The 22160-nt window shown below is 43.2% G+C and overlaps 1 protein-coding gene across 2 annotated transcripts in view; it reads left to right on the top strand.

The window, feature by feature from the left end:
- PITPNC1 (phosphatidylinositol transfer protein cytoplasmic 1) overlaps positions 1-22160 on the top strand; it is a 254541-nt gene that overhangs the window by 156078 nt on the left and 76303 nt on the right. For both annotated transcript variants that reach the window (XM_060133718.1, XM_060133719.1), the window contains one exon: positions 7941-8012. In XM_060133718.1, coding sequence (XP_059989701.1) covers positions 7941-8012 — 72 coding nt within the window. The remainder of the gene's footprint in view (positions 1-7940; positions 8013-22160) is intronic.

Raw genomic sequence — 22160 nt, 5'->3', positions numbered from 1 at the left:
GGGACAAAATAAACCCTGGGTCTAATAAAGTGAATATTTGTTATGTTTCTCCTGGCCAAGCTGCTTTTCTAGTTAACAAGAGAGAGAAAAAGATTTTTCATGAGAGAGAAGGTTCCAGATCTTGAATGGGCCCAGGGGAGGAAGGAGGGCAGGGAGGGGCCGAAATGACTCATGACGTCCCCCAGGCTCCGGGGGAGTCACTGGCCCAACCCTCTGCCTGTAAGCAGGCTCATCTCATGGGACCCCCTGGGGTTCCCAAATGTTGTTTTTTGATGCTATTTCTTAACTTTTCTGAGCCTCGGTTTTTAAAATAAGGCTGAGTGAACCAACAGGCACAAAGCCTTTAGATCTAGGAAAGAAGAAAGTTCACTGAGATTCTGGTAGTATTCTTGTTTCCCTACATGTAGTTGGCAGGGGATCAAGGAAATCTGAGAAGAGGTGAGGGGAGAGGGCCCCTGTGCAGAAAGAGGAGCTGCTAGGCCTTTAGGTAAAGGAGGACAGTAAGAGGATGGACCTGGAAGATGTGATGACACGTCCTCAAAACACAGCAGGTCAGGGGTCACAGCAAGGCTGGAGGAACCCAAGCCTGCTCTGTGGCTTGGCCACCATCCATGTCATGGGAAGGACCAATCAGGTGTTGTGTTGCTACCACTTCAGCAAACCCACAACCTCCCAAGACATCCTTGCACATACACAGTGGAAGAGTCCCCCTACAGACATACCAGCTCTATTTACTCTCCATATAGTCTGTGGGATTTCATGGGGAGGGGTACAACGGGGTGGGCCAACATTTTTCTAGTATCTGTTCAGCCAGATACTGCCTGGCCTTGGACATTTGTTATCTCACCCCACAGCTGTGAGGTTGGTATTGTATCCATTTTACAGATGAGAAAACTGAAGCTCAGGGTGATTAAGGAATTTGCCCAAAGTCTCAGTTTGTGTGAAAAGACGCTGGCGTTTGAATTAAAGGCTGTCTTCCTCCAAAACCTGCATTCTTTCTACTGAACAACCCTACTCGCTCCCTGTGGGCTAGGTGCACACTGCTGCATCTGGACACCAGTCAATGGCAAGTTTTGTGGCATCAGTTCCTAGTAAATATCGCCCTGGGCAATAAGTAGTGGCCATTGACAAAGTGGATGACATCACAGGTGGAACAACTAAGAAAGAGTACAGATTTCCCGTCCCATTTCCCTAGATATGTTCAAACCTCAAAGTCAGTGATACTTTCCTCACATGAGAACCAAATGGGTGATTTGGCAGGGAAGCAATGGTTGGATTCTTGAGGTTTGGTGTTATATTGGTTTTCTATTGCTATATAATAAATTTCCCACAAACTTAGTTACTTAAAACATCACACATACATTTTCTCAGAGTTTCCACTGGGGCTCAGGTTAGCTGGGTCCTTGGTTCAGAGTCTCAGCCACGGTTCCAATCTCATCTGAGGCTCAGGGTCCTCTTCCAAGCTCTCTGGTTGTTGGCAGGATTCTGTTCCTTGCGGTTGTAGGACTGAAGTCTGGTTTTCTAGTTCGCTGGCCTCCAGGGGTCGCTCTTTGCTCCTAGAGGCCTCCCTCAGGTTCTAGCCATGTGGCCCTCTCAGGATATGGCAGCTTACTTCCTCAAAATCAACCTGCTTCTTCTAAAAAGAAGTCTTACATAATGTAACAATCTGATCACCTTTGTAATCTAATCAGAAGAGCAACTATCCCATCATATTCACAGGTCTTGTCTACACTTAAGGGGAGGGATTATACAAAGTGTGCAAGATTATACCAGGGGCTGGGAATCTTGGAGACCATCTTAGAAGTCTGTCTACCTTGGGTATTTTAAATTTATTTATTTATTTTTGGCTGCATTGGGTCTTTGTTGCTGCGTGGGCTTTCTCTAGTTGCGGCGAGCGGGGGCTACTCTTCTTTGCGGTGCGCAGCCTTCTCATTGCGGTGGCTTCTCTTGTTGCGGAGCACGGGCTCTAGGCACGTGAGCTTCAGTAGTTGTGGCACACGGGCTCAGTGGTTGTGGCTCTCGGCCTCTAGAGCGCAGGCTCAGTAGTTGTGGTTCACGGGCTTAGTTGCTCTGTGGCATGTGGGATCTTCCCAGACCAGGGATCAAACCCGTGACCCCCTGCATTGGCTGGCAGATTCTTAACCACTGAGCCACCAGGGAGGTCCCTACCTTAGGTATTTTAGTCTTTTCTCCATGTTGCTATGGGCCAAATGGAACTTTAAGCATTCAGTGTTCCCAAATGACATGGAGAGCATAAGAATCCTCTGAATCCCTTGGACATCTTACAGTTTTAGCCAGTTGGTGACACTCCTGATGTCTCTCTTCTTGCATCATGTAACAGTTTGGTTGTGTCAGGATTCCCAACTTTTTTTCTGCTCCTACACTCTGACAGTTCCTTCAGTGATATGGAATCCCCCTCACCCTAGGAAATGTGTCAGAATCTTTAGGGGCTGGCATATATTTTGAGAAAGTCCAGGGTTGGAAGGTGGGGTGCTCCCTTCTCCACCCCCTGGATATTTGAGAATGACTAGGTTAGGTGGTATCTTCCCAGCTGGAGCAAAGCCCTTTGTCACAGAAAGCAGATTTAAGCAAACTGAAATTAAAGTAGATGCTCTGATGCCTGAATAACTGGAGGGAAAGTGACTTAAACCATTCCTGATGGCAGTGGGGAGTAGGGGAGGGATCCTGGTGTTGGAATAGTATTGGAGCTTATCATCTCTTTGGTGAGCCAAACACATAGACAACTCATTGTGATGATGGAAAAGGAGATAGTGCTGTGACAAAGGAACAAAGAGAATGCTACGTGCATACAAGGGATAATCATTCTGAAGTGGTTTGAGATGGCTGATGGGTAATATTTAGGAAGGAAATGTCAGGCTGGGGGAACTGTAGGCATAAAAGCATGGTAGCCAGAAGTGTTCCAGGGAATGGAAAGCGGTCTTCTGTGACTGGCCATGGGATGAATACAGGGCAAAGCCGGAAAGAAGATTCGGGTCAGATACAGAAGACTCCAGGTCTTCCCCTTAAGGAGAGAAACTGAGTCAGCAGAACTTGGGGGTTCACTGGATGTGATGGGTGAGTGTAGTGGATGGAATAATGTCCCCCTAAATATTCATGTCCACCGGAACCTCAAGTGTGACCTTATTTGGAAGTAGGGTCTTTGCAGGTGTAATTACTTAAGGACCTTGAGATGAGAGATGAAATCACACTGGATTTAAGGTGAGCTAAATCCAATAACTTATGTCTTACAAGAAGAGGACACAGAGACACACGGAGGGGAGAAGGTGAATGGAGACAGAAGCAGAGATTGGAGTTGAGCCACAGACCAAGGAGCGCCTGGGACCACCAGAAGCCAGAAGAGGCAAGGAAGGATGCTTCCCTAGAGCCTTCAGAGGGAGCACGACATTGCCAACACCTTGATTTCAGACTTATAGCCTCCAGGACTGTGAGAGGTTACATTTCTGTTGTTTTAAGCCACATTCGTGGTAATTTGACAGCCCTGGGAAACGCGTGCAGTGCAGAAGAACAGTCGAGTTCGGTATGGACCATTCAAGTTTGGTGGGCCTAGAGGACCCTTGTTGGGGACAGCCAGTGGGCAACTGGACATGAGACAAGGGCAGTTGGTGTGAAAGATGTCAATTTGGGAGGATTCATAAAAAAGGGTCATGGAAAAGTCAGGAGCAGATGAGATCACTTGGTGCAAGAAAATAGGGTGGAGGGCAGAACCTAAGGGACCGCCTTCATTGAAAGAATGGAGGAGGGAAGAGAAGGCTGGGAAGGAGCTGCTATCATAGGAGGAATTGCTTCATCACATAGAACAGTGTAGAGAGCCCTACAGGGTGTGGATGCAGAATCAATTGCTGCTTTGGAAATTCTTTGATCATCAGTCATTTCCATACCATATTGCACTGGTTGAGAAAAAATGGTAGGAGATGAAAAAGTAGAGCCAGCAAGCATCGACTGTTCTTTTAATAGAGTTTGATTGTGAAGACGAGGAGGAATGGGATTGGTTGTAGCTTGAGGAAGAAACATAACTGAGGGAACTTGATGCTTGTTTGTTTTTTTAAGAATATGACACTTTGGGGACTTCCCTGGTGGTCCAATGGTTAAGACTCCACGCTCCCAATGCAGGGGGCCCGGGTTTGATCCCTGGTCAGGGAACTAGGTCACGTGTGCCGCAACTAAAAAGATCCCACACGCTGCATCTAAGACCCGGCACAGCCAAAGAAAGAGAGAGAGAGAGAGAGGGAGGGAGGGAAGGAGGAGAGAAGGAAGGAAGAAAGGAAGAAAGAAAGAATGTGATACTTTTCATTATATTTTTAGATGGTAGAAAGGAAGCAGGGAGAAGATGCAAATAATCAATGAAACAAGTTTCTGGAGAAGAGACTTACATATATTTTTAACCCTGCACCTATTCTGTGCCAGGCATTGTGCTGGGTTTACCTGAATGATCTCATTGATCTTCTCAGCACGCCTACAGAGTAGAGAAGGAGAGTCCCCATTCTGTAAATGAGGAAACAGGCTGGGGATGGGAAAATAATTTGCCCCAGTTGATACATCTCAGGTCTGATGACTCCTATGTCTCAGTTCTGATCATTATATTATTTTTCCATTGGGATAAAGAAGGCAGCATCTTTCTCTGATTCATGAAGAATAAGAAGCATCATAAAGGAATAAGCAGGACTTCACTGGTGGCACAGTGGTTAAGAATCCGCCTGCCAGTGCAGGGGACACGGGTTCGAGCCCTGGTCCGGGAAGATCCCACGTGCCACAGAGCAACTAAGCCCGTGCGCCACAACTACTGAGCCTGAGCTCTAGAGCCCGCAAGTCACAACTACTGAGCCCGCGTGCGTAGAGCCTGTGCTTCGCAACAAGAGAAGCCACCACACTGAGAAGCTCGTGCACCGCAACAGAGTAGCACCCGTTCGCCACAACTAGAGAAAGTCCGCGTACAGCAACGAAGACCCAACACAGCCAAAAATAAAATAAATTAAATAAATAAATTTAAAAAAAAATAAAGGAGGGCTTCCCTGGTGGCGCAGTGGTTGAGAGTCCGCCTGCCGATGCAGGGAACACGGGTTCGTGCCCCGGTCCGGGAAGATCCCACAGCACTGACCAGCCTGGAGCTGGCCTGGCTGACCCAGGTCTGCCCACTGCCTTGCGGAAACCAGGTGCACTTCTAGCCTCTGGCAGGGTTACCATTCTGACATGAAAATAACCTAAGTCCTTGACTCAAAAATAACAACATCTGTTACCTTGCATAAGAGTTTTGCATTTTGTATTTGGGTTTAATACCCAAATGCTAAAATTCATTTGTTTGACCTTAGTTAAGTGGTTTAGAGATTCAACCGATAAAAACTCCTTGCGGGGTTCCACTCTGACGCACCCAGACCCACCTCCCCACCCTGAACAGCTCTGTTCTCTCGCCACCTTGTACTGTGCACACGTTGGATTTAGCCTCATGAATTATGGGTTAAAAAGGACAAATCAGTTCACCTGAAGCTTGTTATTTTTAAAAGGGTCTCTGCAGGTGTGTGTCCTCAAGTTCACGTGTTGATTGAGAGCTCTGCCGTGGGGCTCTGAGCCGCTCCATCTCCATTCACTATGGGAGGCCCCTCCTTGGAGAACTCCCTGGGTCTGGGTGTGAGGGCAGCAGTTGTGCAGTGAGAGGTTTGAGAGGAGACAGCAAAGAAAGTGTTAATGAATGATCGCAGGGCTTCATTCTCCATAAAAGCAATTACTGGGATTGATTGTTTCCATGTTTCCTTAGTCACGTTCAGCTTGCTTGTTTCACTCAGATTAAGACAGATGAACACCGAATGCACACAGGCATGTGATGTCAGCAGAATTATCAATGGCACATCGAAGGCCTCTGCCTTCTTGCACAGATGCCATTGGGGGGGGGGTCTCAGCTGGGCTGAAAGGGGATCACAGTCACGGTGGGGTGACCGTATGGGGCAAGGGTGCATGTTGTGGACCTCGGGGTTTTAGATAATGCATTCTCTCTCTTTCCTTCCCATGCATGGTATAGTGAGGTGGTTTTCCAACTTAAGCCTGCATCAGCATCCCTGGAGGGCTTGTTAAACACAGATGCCTGGGCTCCATCCCCAGAGTTTCTGATTCACTGGGTCTGGCATTGGCCCCAAGAATTTGCCTTTCTGAGAAGTTCCAGGATCCTGCTGCTACTGGCTCAGAGATCCCATGCTGAGAACCAGTGGGGTAGTCATCAAGAGCATGGACTCGGGGACCAGGCCACAAGACTTTCAATCCCAACTCTACTGTTCACTACCTATGTGATCATGGGCCATTTACCTACCCTCTCTGTGCCTCCGTTTCCTCATCTTTAACACACGGCTGATGATAATAGTTCCTACTTCATAGGGTGGTGACAAGGAATAAAGGAATTAGAACTTGGAAGCTCTTAGACCAGTGCCAGGTGTAGAATATGTGCTCTGTGTACGTTGGATAAATAAATAAAGGAGCCAACCTCTTGGACTGTGAGCGTGTTGGCCCAAGCCTCACTCCTCCAACACCAGCAGCTCCCAGTGGAGTTGCTAGGTCATTTTAGCCGGTAGTCTTGAATCCCATCTCTGGTGGTAGAGAAGGTGAATGCCCTGCTCAGTGCCAGCAGGAGGAAGGCTACATCGACATCCATCAATATCCTCTTCTCGGGCTTCCCTGGTGGCGCAGTGGTTGAGAGTCCGCCTGCCGATGCAGGGGACACGGGTTCGTGCCCCGGTCCGGGAAGATCCCACATGCCGCGGAGCGGCTGGGCCCGTGAGCCATGGCCGCTGAGCCTGCGCGTCCGGAGCCTGTGCTCCGCAACGGGAGAGGACACAACAGTGAGAGGCCCGCGTACCACAAAAAACAAACAAACCAAAAAAATCCTCTTCTCAAGCTACGCTAACCCTTATAGTCTACTGAATACATAGAATGGGCTCAAGGAGACGGGGACTCCAGGATGGTGTGCATTTGGGGTTTTTCTCCCCTGTGCCGACAGAAAGAGAGGCCACATTTCATGTCAAGTTCAGCTGCAGCCTCATACTGATTTGCTGCCCTCTGTGCAAAGTTGGCTTGATGCCCAGCACTGTTACGTTTTATGCACATGATTTTATTTAACCCTCACAATGTCACTGTTAAGTAATCGTTATTTTACCTGTTTCAATATTGCTGGGGTTCGGACAAGTTCAATGACTTGTCCAAAGTCACATGGCTATCAAGTGATAAATCCAAAACTAAAACAAGTCTGTCTGACTTCAGTAATTTATAATCTTTTTTTTTTTACACCAAATTCTAGATATTTTATTCAAGAGTAAAAAGACAGAACACAAACACACACACATTCCACCCTGTGTTAGGCAGGATAATGGCTCCCTAAAGATGTATATGTTCAAATTGCTGGAACCTGAATTAAGATTGCACATGGAATGAAGGTTGCTAATTAACTGACTTTACCTTGGAAAGATTATCCTGGGTCACCTGGGTAGGCCTAAGTAACTTATAATCTTAAAGCTCTACGCTACCGCCTCTAGCTTTACATGAATATGTACATCATGGTTAAGGCTGGTTCCCAGGCATCCAGCAGTGGCAGCTACTCCCTGAAGTGAAGCACCCTGGAACTGGAATTGTCTCTGTTCCCGGGGGTTGCTCTTCTAAAGCCTGTGGTTGGACTCATAAAGCATATTCTTTTGGGAAATGTCCTCTTCGGCGACTTGCCCGATTGCTTAGTTATTCTCTCCGGCCTGACTCCTGGATGAAATCGTGTTCACGTTGCCAAAAAGGTGGCTTTCCTTGCATACGGACATGGAACTAGTATCTTAACATTTCTGATCGTGGACAGTGCTCGCAACCAAACGGTCAGGAGAGCAGCCGGAGGCTAAACTGAAGATGTGAAGAGAGAAAGGACGGTGTGTTGATGAAACTTTTCTTTTTTTCCGTAGTGTTCCTTTCTGCCAAAATTCTCCATTCATATAGAAACCAAGTATGAGGACAACAAAGGAAGCAACAACAGCGTGAGTAGCCCCCTTGCCACCCCACCCCATGCCCCGCCCCAATCCATACCGCGCTCTCCCCTCACGGACTCTGAGAGCCCCTCACAGCTCCTGTGTGGCCAGGGCCAGCAGCACGATCTGTGCCTGGGACCTCAGAGAAGCTCTGGCTTTTCTTCTCATCATTCTGTACTTTCCATGGCCTCTGTGCAGAAATCTCTATCATCTGGAGTGATTGTCTCTGGGGATCAAGAAGGTTGATGGGGACCTTGGAACTCTAGATCATTGGATTGAACACAAATCTTCTCAATGACATTTGCTTAGAAGAATGAATGCAATCAGGTGTATGTGTGCACACATACATGGATACACATATTTTCTGGGCTGTGCATATGTTCACATATTCACACACACACACACACGAATCCCACCTTAAAAAATCAGCGTAACCCTCCAGCAAATGTTTACCTCGTGAGGCATTCTGACTCTCGCTAAATTTTAGCCAGGAACTTTATTAGTATTGCTTAAAATTCACTTCTGACCTGGCTTTTGCCCCACCTCTTTCTGTCGGGGTGATACATTTCTAAATCCCCATCCCCTTGGGAGTGGATGGTTTGACCTATAAGAACCTCACCCTGACATTGGGTTGTGGGTTCCATCAGGACGCATTGAGGGAAGAACCTGTATCTAGAAGCTGCAGGGCTTCACTTATTGATTTCTACTTCATTTTCATGTTTTGCATTTGTGGAGAAAGATGAAAATTGAGGCTGTGGCAAAATGAGTAAGAGAGTTCTGACAAGGTGACCCCTTTGGTGCCGTCATTGAGCCAAGGAGATGCAAAACAAGATGCAGGAGGCCAAGGAGATACCTAAGTGCCCAGAAGAACTATCTAAGGTCATAAACGTTGTCAATTTGAAAACCTTTTTTTGTGAAAACAGTCACTGAGATAAACTAAGAAACTCTCTAGAAGGGACAGCTTTGGCCAGGCTGACTCTGTTTCTTCATGTTGACATCTTCTAGAGATTTCCTGCCCTTGGCAAGAACAATTACTTTTAGAAAATATGGGTGTGTTTGTGCAGAACTCAGGGTGTCCCATTCAAGGTGGAGGCTGCCTGGACAGAGCTTGAGTGGTTCCCAAGAGGAGTCACCCAAGAACTACATTTCATACCAGCATGGTAAGGGAGGACACTGGTTCATTCACTCAGTATTCAACAAGAGCACATCCAGCACTCTCTATTTAGATGTCACTGTGTGAGCTGCATGGATGGTGTTAAAAATTCAGACCTATTTCTCAAACTCCAGGGACTCATGGTTTAGTTTGGGGGGGAACCAACATATTAAATGACTGAAAACATTAGCGCGTTAATGGGCGTCCCTTCCTTTGGTGTGAAGAGTCCCCACTAGTCAACCCTTGGAATGGAAAACGCTTGAGGAGTGACATTCCATAATGACCCATCTATTCACAGGGACTGCCGTGGCTTGTGCCCGGTCACTTCAGCTTCTTGAACTAAGTTAGGAAACCTGAAGATTATCAGGGGTTGACAAACTACTTTATTTGTAAATAAAGTTATTTTGGAACACAGCTACATTCACTCATCTGTGGATATCTAAGCTGCTTTCATGCTACACTAGCAGAATGAGTACTTACAACAGAGCTCGTGTGGTCTACAAAGCCTAGAATATTTACTACATGGCCCTTTACAGAAAAAAGAGTTTGCTAACCCCTGGTCAGAGAGACTCAGATCAGAACGGCATGCACCACATCTCCAAATTTGACCCCTTGATAGATCCATCCCAGCTGAATGCCTTCTCCAGAGTTCCTGAAACTTGCCAGAGAAGAATGCAACCTGCAAGGGTGCTCTTCCCCCAGTAAGTTCAGGATCCTCAATGGTTAGCATCCCCTGGTGGTGGGTGACCTAACAGAGCCGTTTAGTCCCGTGTCCTTGTCAACAGCCTGAAATCAGAGGTACTTTGCTGGCCAACTGCGTCAAAGCTCATTGTCTAAAATAGTGTTGCACAGTGTACCTTGAACCCTTCTTTTCTGATTGGAAAATTAACATGGTTCTTAAAACTTGGAAAACACACACAAAGAAAGCAAAACCAGTAGTAATCCCATACTTCAGAGATAACTGCTGTTAGCATTTTGGTTCATCCTGCAAAGTGTTAATGAATTTACTTTTCAGCCAATTTCCCTAAAATTGACTCATACAACATCCTGTTTTTACCACGTCATGAAGTATCCTTCCCAGTAATATTTAATGGCTGCGCTGCATTCCCTACTTAAATGTACTTCTTTGAACAGTTGACAGTCACTGGATCTTGAAGTGGTCTTGACCATTTTGATGTAGCTGTAGACCATCAGGAAAAGGGTGATAGAGATCAGACATGCCTGAATTGCTTTTCCTGTCACAATTTAAAGAATACGGGGTGCGGGGGAGGCAAAGGGGTTTAAAACATCTTTTAATCTTTCTAGACAAATCGCCTTGCTTTCTCTTTTCCTCTGTCGCTCTGTCCTGTCTTCATGAATAGTTAAAACCCGCTCCGTTTGTAGAGGTATGGAATGGATGTGCGGCCTCGCCTTGATCCTTACAGGACCAGCGTAATCTTCTGGTTTATCCTCAGCTCAGGTCTAATCTAAAAAAAACAAATCACATGGTTATCATTTACTGTCTTGTGTCCCCTTTTTTGGCAAGTGCTAGGGTCTTTTCACTACTCTCCTAGGAATTTAGCTTTGTCACTACTCTCTTAGGAATTTAAAATACCAGGTTAGTCACCCTAAAGTCAGGATCCGTGCTTACAGTCAGCACCCTCTACCCACGCCAAAGGCCAGTTCTCTCTGAGACTTAGGCTGGCCTGCAGGAGAAGCACTGAACCCCAGGGCACCTGTGGGCAGTCCATGTCAACACAATTTGCTTCCTCTGGGAGAAATGCCAGCTATTGTACCCTGTGTTGCCTCCACCTCCACAACTGGCTGGCTCTGAGCCTGCCCGGGGGAGCCAGCTCCTTATCTCTCTGTCATGGCACCCAACTTGCCCAAGTCCGAGTTCACTGAAGAGGCCCTGCATGTTTCTGCCCAGCCTCTGCCTGGCTCTGATCCATAAATCCCCAGGTCTTGCTTCTGAGCTATTGGACCAGACAGGCCAGCCCCAGCTTGATTAGACTTCTTCTTTGCCAATTCGTCTTCCTCTAATTTCCATATTCAGCAGCAGCTGTTGGTTACCCAGCTGGTTCAAGCTTGGTCCCTGGAGGCAGAAAAGGAAGACTCCATTGGTTTTCATTCACACTTGTTAATGTTTCCAAATCAGAACTTGAGAAATATATATTTATGTAATAATACTTCATTAAAAGATAGCTTTGTCCAGGGGTTCAAAACTGGAGCCTTAAGCAGATGGTGTGTGCTGGCATGCTCTTTTTCTGTCCAGGGATGAGTATGGAGTTTCTGGTGGGAGGCAGAATTGCTAAAGAAAGCAGTGCAGTGGTGGGTGTTTCTCTCGTCTCACTGCTTTGCCAAATTATTTAATAAACTCAGGCCATTTCTTTGCATTTTCTGGGTATATAGTCTTATCATTCAGCTACCATCCTTCATACTGCTATCTGCACCCTATTTCCTTCCCTACCTGCCAAAACTTTAATGAAATGGATGATGATAAGAAGCAGTAATTAAATTGAAAGACGCTAGTGATAATCATATTGATTACTGATCGAATAGAGTACATGCTGTTACTCTATTATCAATTACCACCTAAGTCATCTTTTTACATGACCCAATATCTAGTGTAAAAATTGGGATATCTAGATTTAAATATCTTCTCCTCCTTGTTAAAATAAAACTAGTATATTTATGATTGAGAAAACCTGTAAACTGTGATGACATTAACCAGGACACAATGGGGAAGTTGTCTTAAATCGAGGCCCATTTGTTTTATGCACATACTGATGAGAATTCTTTAGGCCTTAATTAGTGCTGAGGAGGATGGCACCATGCCAAAAAGTAAGGCTCTGTTGTTTGTCCAAGGCCATAAATCTAGATCTGGGAGAGTCAGTGCTTATCATTCGAGTGTCAGCTGCTGCCAGGTTACTGTTGTTCATTGTGGTTAATGGGGGGCAGCCTTGCGTCCACTTCCTCTTCCAAACAAAGCAGGTACCACTTAAAAGCAGTGGTTCTCAGCCTTGGCTGCACGTTGGACTCATCTGAGAAGCTTTAACAATGGCTCCTGCTTGGGTTCCACCCATCCTGGGATCCTGATTTAATTGGTCTGGGGTGCAGACTGTTCTAGGGCAGTGCTTCTGACACTATCCCTCTAGGAACACAGAATTCTCCAATCGGAAGTGTGTGGACTTTTTTTTTTTTTTTTTTTTTAGTGAAAATGTATGCATTTAGCTACAACATTTGAAATTAAATTGCAGGTATCATAACACTTTGCACCTAAATACTTCAGCACGTTATCTCCTATGAACAAAAGCGTTCTCTCGTTCTCTTGCATAATAATAATACCATATCACATCCAAAAAATGTAATATTGATAGAATAATATTATTCAATATGAGTCCATATCAGAATTTCTCAAATTATCTCCAGAACATCCTAGCTATTTGTGTTGATACAGGATTCAATCAAGAATCATGGATTTCATTTGATTATCTCTTCTTTTTAGTCTCTTTTAATCTAAATTCTAGAATAGTACCTTTGGCTTTTTTTTCTTAATGATAATGACATTTTTGAAGAGTCCAGGTCAGTTGTCTTGTTTACAATCCGGATTTGTCTGATTGTTTCCTCGCAATTAGATTCATAATAAACATCTTTGGCAAGAATACTACAGAAGTAATGTTGTTTACTTCCCATTGCGTCACATCAGGAGGTTCATCTGCCATTGCCCTGTTATTGGTGATGCTAAATTTGATCACTTATTTAAGGTGGTGTCTTCTAGAACTCTTCATTGCAAAGGTACATTTTTCCTTTGAAATTAATAAGTAATCTGCAGAGTAATCGGGAATGAGCATATTTAACAAGCTCTTATGGTTATTCTTTTTTTAAAATTTTTATTGGAGTATAGTTGCTTTACAGTGTTGTATTTGTTTCTTGCTGTACAGCAAAGTGATTCAGTTATACGTATACATATATCTGCTCTTTTTTGGATTTCCTTCCCATTTAGGTCACCACAGATCATTGAGTAGGGTTCCCTGTGCTAAACAGTAGGTTCTCATTAGTTATCTGTCTTATACTTAGTAGTGTATGTATGTCAATCCCAATCTCCCAATTTGTCCCACCTCCTCCTTCCCCCCTTGGTAACCGTAAGTTTGTTCTCTACATCTGTGACTCCATTTCTGCTTTGTCAATAAGTTCATCTGTACCATTTTTCTAGATTCCACATAGAAGTGTGTGTGGCCTTTTAGAGTCTACCCTCCAGTCAAACCTGATATGTTCTTTTTGGAGGGCGTAGGATATGCCATCCCCACCCCATCTGAGGATCTAGACCAATGATTCTCAATCATGGCTGCATATTAAAGTGACGTGGGAAGCTTTAGACTCGCTGATGCCACCGTCCCACTCCCCAGGATTCTGATTTCATTTGTCTGGGATTGGGGTCCAGTCACTGGGATTTGTAGAGCTCCCGCAGGGGAACCTAAGAGCCATCAAGGCTGAGAACTACAGATTTAAACGAAATATTAAGTGCTATTTAAAACCAACAGTGAACACTTAGGAAATCAGGTTCTCCAAATTTCTTCACTTCTTCATACCCTTGCAAACAGAACAGTTTACAAAAAGCATATTTATAACCACCACCACCCCACACACACGATAAAGGGGCCGGGGGGCACTATATTTCTTCTCATTAGCCATTATTCCTCAGCAGTGAAACTTCTCTGACCAGATGGAAAGCATGTCCAGTTTAGTTCCTGGAAGCATGAGGCTCTGTCCTTCACAGAACTGTCCTTGGAAATTGCCTAGAAAGTTTTTGGATTTTTTTTTTATATAAATGTATTTATTTTATTTATTTATTTTTGGCTGTGTTGGGTCTTTTTTGCTGCGCGCAGGCTTTCTCTAGTTGCGGCGAGTGGGGCTACTCTTCGTTGCGGTGCACAGGCTTCTCATTGCGGTGGCCTCTCTCTTTGCGGAGCATGGGCTCTAGGTGCGCGGGCTTCAGGAGTTGTGGCGCACGGGCTTAGTTGCTCCGCGGCATGTGGGATCCTCCCGGACCAGGGCTCGAACCCGTGTCCCCTGCATTGGCAGGCAGATCCTTAACCACTTCGTCACCAGGGAAATCCCCAAGTTTGGGGAATTTATTTAGTTTCTAGTTCAGCTATGTCATAATGAAAAAACACAAAGTTGTTCTTTGTGAAACAAAAAGATATGTATTGAAACCCCAGCTCTATGACTTAAGCAATGGAGTCTTGGCTTCTTCATCGAGAAAATAGAATAAATAATGCTTGCATCACAGTGTGGAGGATTCGTCCAGGTTAATTTACCTGGAAGCACTTCATAAACTGTAAAGTGCTATACAAATATTAGGTATTGCTTCAGTTATGGTCCTACCTTGGGATTAACTACGTTACAGATGATTTTCTAATGAGACTCTGCTTTTGTCTGAATTGTCAATTAACCATTTCTTGTCAACAAATTTTGAGTACCTACTATGTGCCAGGCATTGTAAGAGGCAATGAGGATACAGCAATAAGACACACAAGGTCTCCACTACTCATGGAATGGGGGAAAGCACATAATAAGCAAGTAAACAAAGGATTCCAGTTGTAGGAAGTGCTAAGAAGGCGATAAATAGGATGGAGGGGAGCTCAGCTAGAAGCCATGTGGTCAGGAAACGCCTCTCAGAAGAGGTGACAAATCATGTGAGACCTGAGGCTGGGAAGGAGCCGACCCTCTGAAGGGTTGTCCAGGCAAGGGGACTATTGTAAGCTGAGTTTGTGTCCCCCCAGAATTCACGTTGGAGTACCTGAGACTATAACTGTGTTTGAAGATAAGGCTTTTAAAGAGGTGATTAAGTTAAAAGGAGGCCCTTAGGGTGGGCCCTAATCCAATCTGACTGTTATCCTTCAAAGAAGAGGAAACTTGGATACACGAAACCAGGGACATGCAAGCACAGAGGAAAGACCACATGAGGATGACCATGTGAGGACACAGCAGAAAGCTGGCCATACTAGACCAAGGAGAGAGGTCTCAGAAGAAACCAAACCTGCCAACACCTTGATCTTGGACTTCCAGCCTCCAGAACTCTGAGAAAATGGAATTGCGTTGTTTAAGCCACTCCATCTGTGGTATTTTGTTATAGCAACCCTAGCACACTAATACAGGGACAAGAAGGGCAAAGGCCCAAGCCCCTGATGCAGCCTGGCATAATCCAGGAACTGTCAGAAAACCAGCAGCCAGAGCACTAGGGATGAGAGCAGACTGGTAGGAAATGAGATGGAGGAAGTAACAGAAGCCAGATCGCGTAAAACCTATGAGGCCGTAGCTAGAGGCTGGATTTTAGCGCAGTGGAAAGTTATGCGGGGATTTTAAACAAAGGAGAGACATGATATTTAGGGTTTGGTTTTTTTTTTAATAAATTTTTTAGTTTGGAATTGTCTTAAATTTACATTAATGTTGCAAAGATGGTGCAGAGAGTTCTCATATACCCTTTACCCAGCTTCCCCTAAATGTTAACATCTTATATAACCATGAATCATTTTTCAGAACTGCAGACTTGATTCAGATTTCACCAGGTTTCCCACTAATGTCCTTTTTCTGTTCCAGCATCCAGTTTAGGATGCCCAATTACAGTGTGTGATTTATGTTTTTCAACGTTTGTTCTGGCCACTCTGTGGAGGGTGGTGGGAGGATGGTAGGAATAGAAGTAATGATTCCAGTTGGCAGCAGGTGCAAGAATCCAGACCAAAGATGATGGTGGCTTGGGCTGGAGAGACAGCAGTGGATAAAGATAGGTATATTTTGGAAACAGACTGACTTTCTTTGGGGGTTGATGCATCAGATGGGGGCAAAGTAAGAATGACCTCAGGATTTCTAGCTTTGTCTTTGGACCCTGAGTGGGTGGTAGGTAACAGTGCAGGAGAATCAGGAAGTCAAGTGCCCCAGCAGGGACACAATCAGTTTGAGATACCAATGAGACTTCCAAGTGGAAATGGTAGGTAAGGAGTTGGATATATGAATCTGGAGTTCAGAGAGAGGTGTAAGGTCATGATTCAGAGATAGAAATAAGTGAGGTTATTTAGGAAGAGGAGTGACAGAAAAAGGAAAGTTCTGGTTGCTCCAGGATGGAGAGCACCCTGGCCCTGAGAAGGTCTTTCCCATGGCTTTCAATCCAGCTTCTGACTATTTTCTTTTCTCCTTGGTTAAGACCAAGTCATTTTCAGTCACTGAGTTGTGCTTGATTTTAGGGAACTAGATTATCTCATTTAGTCAACTACATAGGTCCACCTGAGAAATCTAGTTTCTTCCCCTGGATGGGTGTCTTCTTTGGATGAATTGAGGAAACATTTCAATATTTTGACTTGGCTCAATTTGCATTGCCTTGGAGAGATGGCCAAAAGAGTTCTCCTCCTGACCACAAATAGTTCCCACTGGAAGTTACCAACCGACAAAGAGGGGATTTCACCATCTAAGGAGAGCTCTATTTATTGAGGATTTGTTATTGCAATAGTCGTCATGAAGTTCATTTCATTAGTATTAGTATTTGTATTGATGTTAAAATCAAGAGGGCAGTATGGATGGATGTAGGGTAAAATAATTTATTTACACATTTCAAAATGTACTAAAATTAATTTGTGAAGCAGGGGAGCCCCTGAGAACAGTAGAATCCATATTTACAAGGCTCTCAAGCTGATTATCCTTTCCTTAAATGGCTTCTAATTGAGGATTATAGAAAGGAAAAAGCATTTGCTTTATTTTTAGACATGATGTCTTCAACTTAACCTTAGATTATTATAACCAGCCACCTACAAAATCTGCAGTTTTCTCTAATAAGTCATCAGAACATGCTGAAAAGAAGTTTGCACAAAACACCCCCATTTGCAGTTTTGAAGGATTATTATCCATTTTGGTACATGAAGTGGAAAAGTCAGTGTCCTTACTCAGTCTGTGTCTAATAGTATCATTTTGAGGACAATGGAAAGCATTATATTTCATTCCTTAAGATGTTGCCTTTGCTCTTTGTGGTACAGTTTGCCATCTGAGAGCTAGATGTTAAAAAAAAAACAAACATGTGGGCAAAAAGTGCATCTATCCAGCATGAGGACTAGCTCTCTAATTGACTAGAATCATGATGCAGGTTATGTCTGCCTTCAGGGAGCTAGAGATTATTGGTAGTAATCATTATTATTAATAGATACAGCTCAAAGTAGTATTCGCTTTCTGTGTAGGCCTGGCTCACTGGTGCTCTGGTAAATCTAAAAAAGACCTGACTGTGCTGACCAGTTAGTACTAAGGGTTAAGAAGACAGTTAACCAAACTGGTCAAAAGCAGCAACATCAAAGGGACGAGCCTGAATTCATGGTTAGGAAACCAGTGGACAGAGCCAGAGAAGCAATACCAAGTGTCAAGGCCTAGGTGACCATTTTACAGCTACCATAGTAATAATTGATTCAAGCACGAGTCACCAATGGATGCTAAAACCATTGAGTGAAACAGTATTTGGGAACAGGAATTTACACTGCCTCAAAGTATCATCCCAGAGATTATTTATTAATTATGAACAGTGGAGAAATCTAGTGGATGCCATCAAGTAAGCAAATTTTACATTGCCAATAATAGGACAGAATGACATACTGTGCCTCCCATTGTGATACACTGAGGACACAACGTCACAAATCATAATATGGATTATCCTTGCCAAAAATATTTAACCTGAATCCAATCAGGAGGAAGCAATCAGACAAATCCAAACTGAGGGACACTCCACAAAGCAACTAGCCAAAAATCCTCAAAACACAATGTGTCATCAAAGACCAAAGACCAAAACAAAACAAAAGCCTGGGGGACTGCCCTAGATTAAAGGAGTCTAAAGGAATTCCGACAAGTGAATTTAACACCTAATCCTTGATTAGATTCTGGATTAACAAAAGGGGTGGACTTGTGCAGGACACAGAAAAGATATTATAAGACAATTGGGAAATGAATCTGGACTATATATTACATAATAGTGTGGTATAGTATTGAGTCAATATTAAATTTCTTGCCTGTGATTATTATATTGTAGATATATAGGAGAATGTCCTTGTTCTTAGAAATACATGCTGACATATTTAGGAAGGAAGTACCATGCAACATACTTTTACTCTCATATGGTTCAGACAAAAAAATTTATATGTGTGTGTTTTTCCTTCTTTAAAAAAGTCTTGGGGGCTTCCCTGGTGGCGCAGTGGCTGAGAGTCCGCCTGCCGATGCAGGGGACACGGGTTCATGCCCGGGTCTGGGAAGATCCCACGTTCCACGGAGCAGCTGGGCCCGTGAGCCATGGCCGCTGAGCCTGCGCGTCCGGAGCCAGTGCTCCGCAACGGGAGAGGCCACAACAGTGAGAGGCCCGCATACCGCGAAAAAAAAAAAAAAAAGTCTTATAAAGATAGAGGAACTATTCACATGTTGCAATGAGATGTCAAATAACTTAAAGTTACACAGTGAGTTTTTCTTTTTTTGTAGTCACGAAGCAGAAGCTTTCAGTCTTCTCTCTCTCTTTGGTGATATCCTGATTTCATTAATGAAACAGCAAAATAATTAGCCTAATCATAAATATTATCAGCATCAACACTGATTCTATTCACCCAAAAGATGTTTACAAAGAGGAGATTTTTTGAATTGCAGAAGCCCTAGGTTCTCTCTTGTAATTTCACACTCTGGGCTGTGTCTTGAAGTTTTGAAAAGGCAGATGGAGATGATTCAGACTAGACTTCTAAGTGTACAACCCTCCTAAGGGTTAGAGCCCAGGATATGTACCACCATAGATATTTGTATACTACAAATATTTGTATACTACCCTATTTGCATCCCTCCAAGTACAGCCCTTGCTCATTTAACTGCCTCTCTAACCCATTCAAAGCTCTCTGAAGGCAGACACCATGATTAATACCAACACAGCCTTAAGGCACCTAGGAACAATCTAATTTTTATAGACAAAATTTTGTTGAAGGGCATAACAGAGACCTGAATACATGATAAATACTCCATGTTCATGGATGGAAAGACTAAATACAATAAAGAAGTAAATTATTTCCTAAATGAATCTCCAAATTAAATGTAATTCCAATCAAAACCCCAACAGGATTGTCATAAAATTGAATGTAAAATTCATATGGAGGAATAAAAGTCCAAAAACAGCCAGTATAATTTTTGAATAAAGAACAAGGAGGGAGATTCATCATACCAGACAGCATAACCATAGTTAAGTGTGGTATTGGCACAAAGATAGAAATAGACCCAAGCTGGTAATGAGAGTTTGATACATAGTAGTTAAGGCAGCTTGGAAAGATAAATTTCTCAGGAAATGACATTGGGTCAATTGACATTTCATATGGAAAAAATAAAATATTGGATCCATACCTCTCGCCATGTTAAAAAAAAAACAAAAACAAAAAACTCCTAAAGGAATTTATAAACTTGAGTGAGGGAAGTCATTTAAGAATATACTGTTGGGAAATAGAGAATGGACTTGAGGACACGGGGAGGGGGAAGGGTAAGCTGGGACGAAGTGAGAGAGTGGCATGGACATATATATACACTACCAAATGTAAAATAGATAGCTAGTGGGAAGCAGCCACATAGCACAGGGAAATCAGCTCGGTGCTTTGTGACCACCCAGAGGGGTGAGATAGGGAGGGTGGGAGGGACATGTAAGAGGGAAGAGATATGGGGATATATGTATATGTATAGCTGATTCACTTTGTTATAAAGCAGAAACTAACACACCATTGTAAAACAATTATACTCCAATAAAGATGTTAATAAATAAATAAAACGCTAAATATATATATATATATATATATATATATATATATATATATATATATATACACACACATATAGTTGGGACTTCCCTGGTGGCGCAGTGGTTAAGAATCCGCCTGCCAATGCAGGGGACATGGGTTCGAGCCCTGGTCCGGGACGATCCCACATACCGTGGTGCAGCTAAGCCTGTGTGCCACAACTGCTGAGCCTGTGCTTTAGAGCCCGTGAGCCACGACTACTGAAGCCCACCCACCTAGGGCCTGTGGTCCACAACAACAGAAACCACCGCAGTGAGAAGCCTGCACACTGCAATGAAGAATAATCCCCGCTCGTCACAACTAGAGAAAGCCCGCGTACAGCAACAAAGACCCAACACAGCCGAATATTAATTAATTAATTAATTTTAAAAAATATATTGTTTATGGATACATTTACATATTGTACAAAATATAAAGTTTATGAAAATATGGACCAGATTCACAACAAATTTATGATAGCTGTCAGCATGGAATAGAAAGGAAAAGGACTTTAACTATAAATGTGAAACTTTCTTTGAATAAAGAAAGAAAGAAAAGGAGGGGCAGAATCAAATATGGCAAACCATTTACATGGGTTCATTTTGAGCGGTGAGTAGTGACTCTTTATTATATGATCCTTGGTATTCTTCTGGCCATTGGTCTTTTTTTTTTTAATTTTATTGAAATATAGTTGATTTACAATGTTGTGTTAATTTCTCCTGTAGAGCAGATTGATTCAGTTATACACATATATATTCTTTTTCATGTTCTTTTCCATTATGGTTTATCAGAGGATTTTTAAATTTTTTTTTGAATTTTATTTTATTTATTTGTTTATACAGTAGGTTTTTATTAGTTATCTATTTTATACATATTAGTGTATATATGTCGATCCCAATCTCCCAATTCATCACACCACCACCCCCCCACCCGCCACTTTCCCCCTTTGGTGTCCATATGTTCTCTACATCTGTGTCTCTATTTCTGCCCTGCAAACCGGTTCATCTGTGCCATTCTTCTAGGTTCCACATATATGCGTTAATATACGATATTTGTTTTTCTCTTTCTGATTTACCTCACTCTGTATGACAGTCTCTAGATCCATCCACGTCTCTACAAATGACCCAATTTTGTTCCTTTTTATGGCTGAGTAATATTCCACTGTATATATGTACCACATGTTTATCTGTCGATGGGCATTTAGGTTGCTTCCATGACCTGGCTATTGTAAATAGTGCTGCAATGAACATTGGGGTGCATGTGTTTTTTTGAATTATGGTTTTCTCTGGCTATATGCCCAGTAGTGGGATTTCTGGGTCATATGGTACTTCTATTTTTAGTTTTTTAAGGGCCCTCCATACTGTTCTCCATAGTGGCTGTATCAATTTACATTCCCACCAACAGTGCAAGAGGGCTCCCTTTTCTCCACACCCTCTCCAGCATTTGTTGTTTGTAGATTTTCTGATGATGCCCATTCTAACTGGTGTGAGGTGATACCTCACTGTAGTTTTGATTTGCATTTCTCTAATAATTAGTGATGTTGAGCAGCTTTTCATGTGTTTCTTGGCCATTGTATGTCTTCTTTGGAGAAATGTCTATTTAGGTCTTATGCCCATTTTTGGATTGGGTTGTTTGTTTTTTTAATATTGAACTGCATGAACTGTTTATATATTTTGGAGATTAATCCTTTGTCCGTTGATTTGTTTGCAGATATTTTCTCCCATTCTGAGGGTTGTCTTTTCGTCTTCTTTGTAGTTTCCTTTGCTTTGCAAAAGCTTTCAAGTTTCGTCAGGTCCCAGTTGTTTATTTTTGTTTTTATTTCCATTACTCTAGGAGGTGGATCAAAAAAGATCTTACTGTGATTTATGTCAAAGAGTGTTCTTCCTATGTTTTCCTCTAAGAGTTTTGTAGTGTCCGGTCTTACATTTAGGTCTCTAATCCATTTTGAGTTTATTTTTGTGTATTGTGTTAGGGAGTGTTCTAATTTCATTCTTTCACATGTAGCTGTCCAGTTTTCCCAGCACCACTTACTGAAGGGGCTGTCTTGTCTCTATTGAGTATCCTTGCCTCCTTTGCCATAGATTAGTTGACAATAGGTGCATGGGTTTATCTCTAGGCTTTCTATCCTGTTCCATTGATCTATATTTCTGTTTTTGTGCCAGTACCATATTGTCGTGATTACTGTAGCTTTGTAGTATAGTCTGA

The sequence above is a fragment of the Lagenorhynchus albirostris genome, chromosome 20 (assembly GCF_949774975.1).
Source record: "Lagenorhynchus albirostris chromosome 20, mLagAlb1.1, whole genome shotgun sequence".
NCBI classification, from domain to species: Eukaryota; Metazoa; Chordata; class Mammalia; order Artiodactyla; family Delphinidae; genus Lagenorhynchus; species Lagenorhynchus albirostris.
Note: the sequence above shows the minus strand (reverse complement) of the source record. Positions and strands in the feature narration are given on the sequence as shown.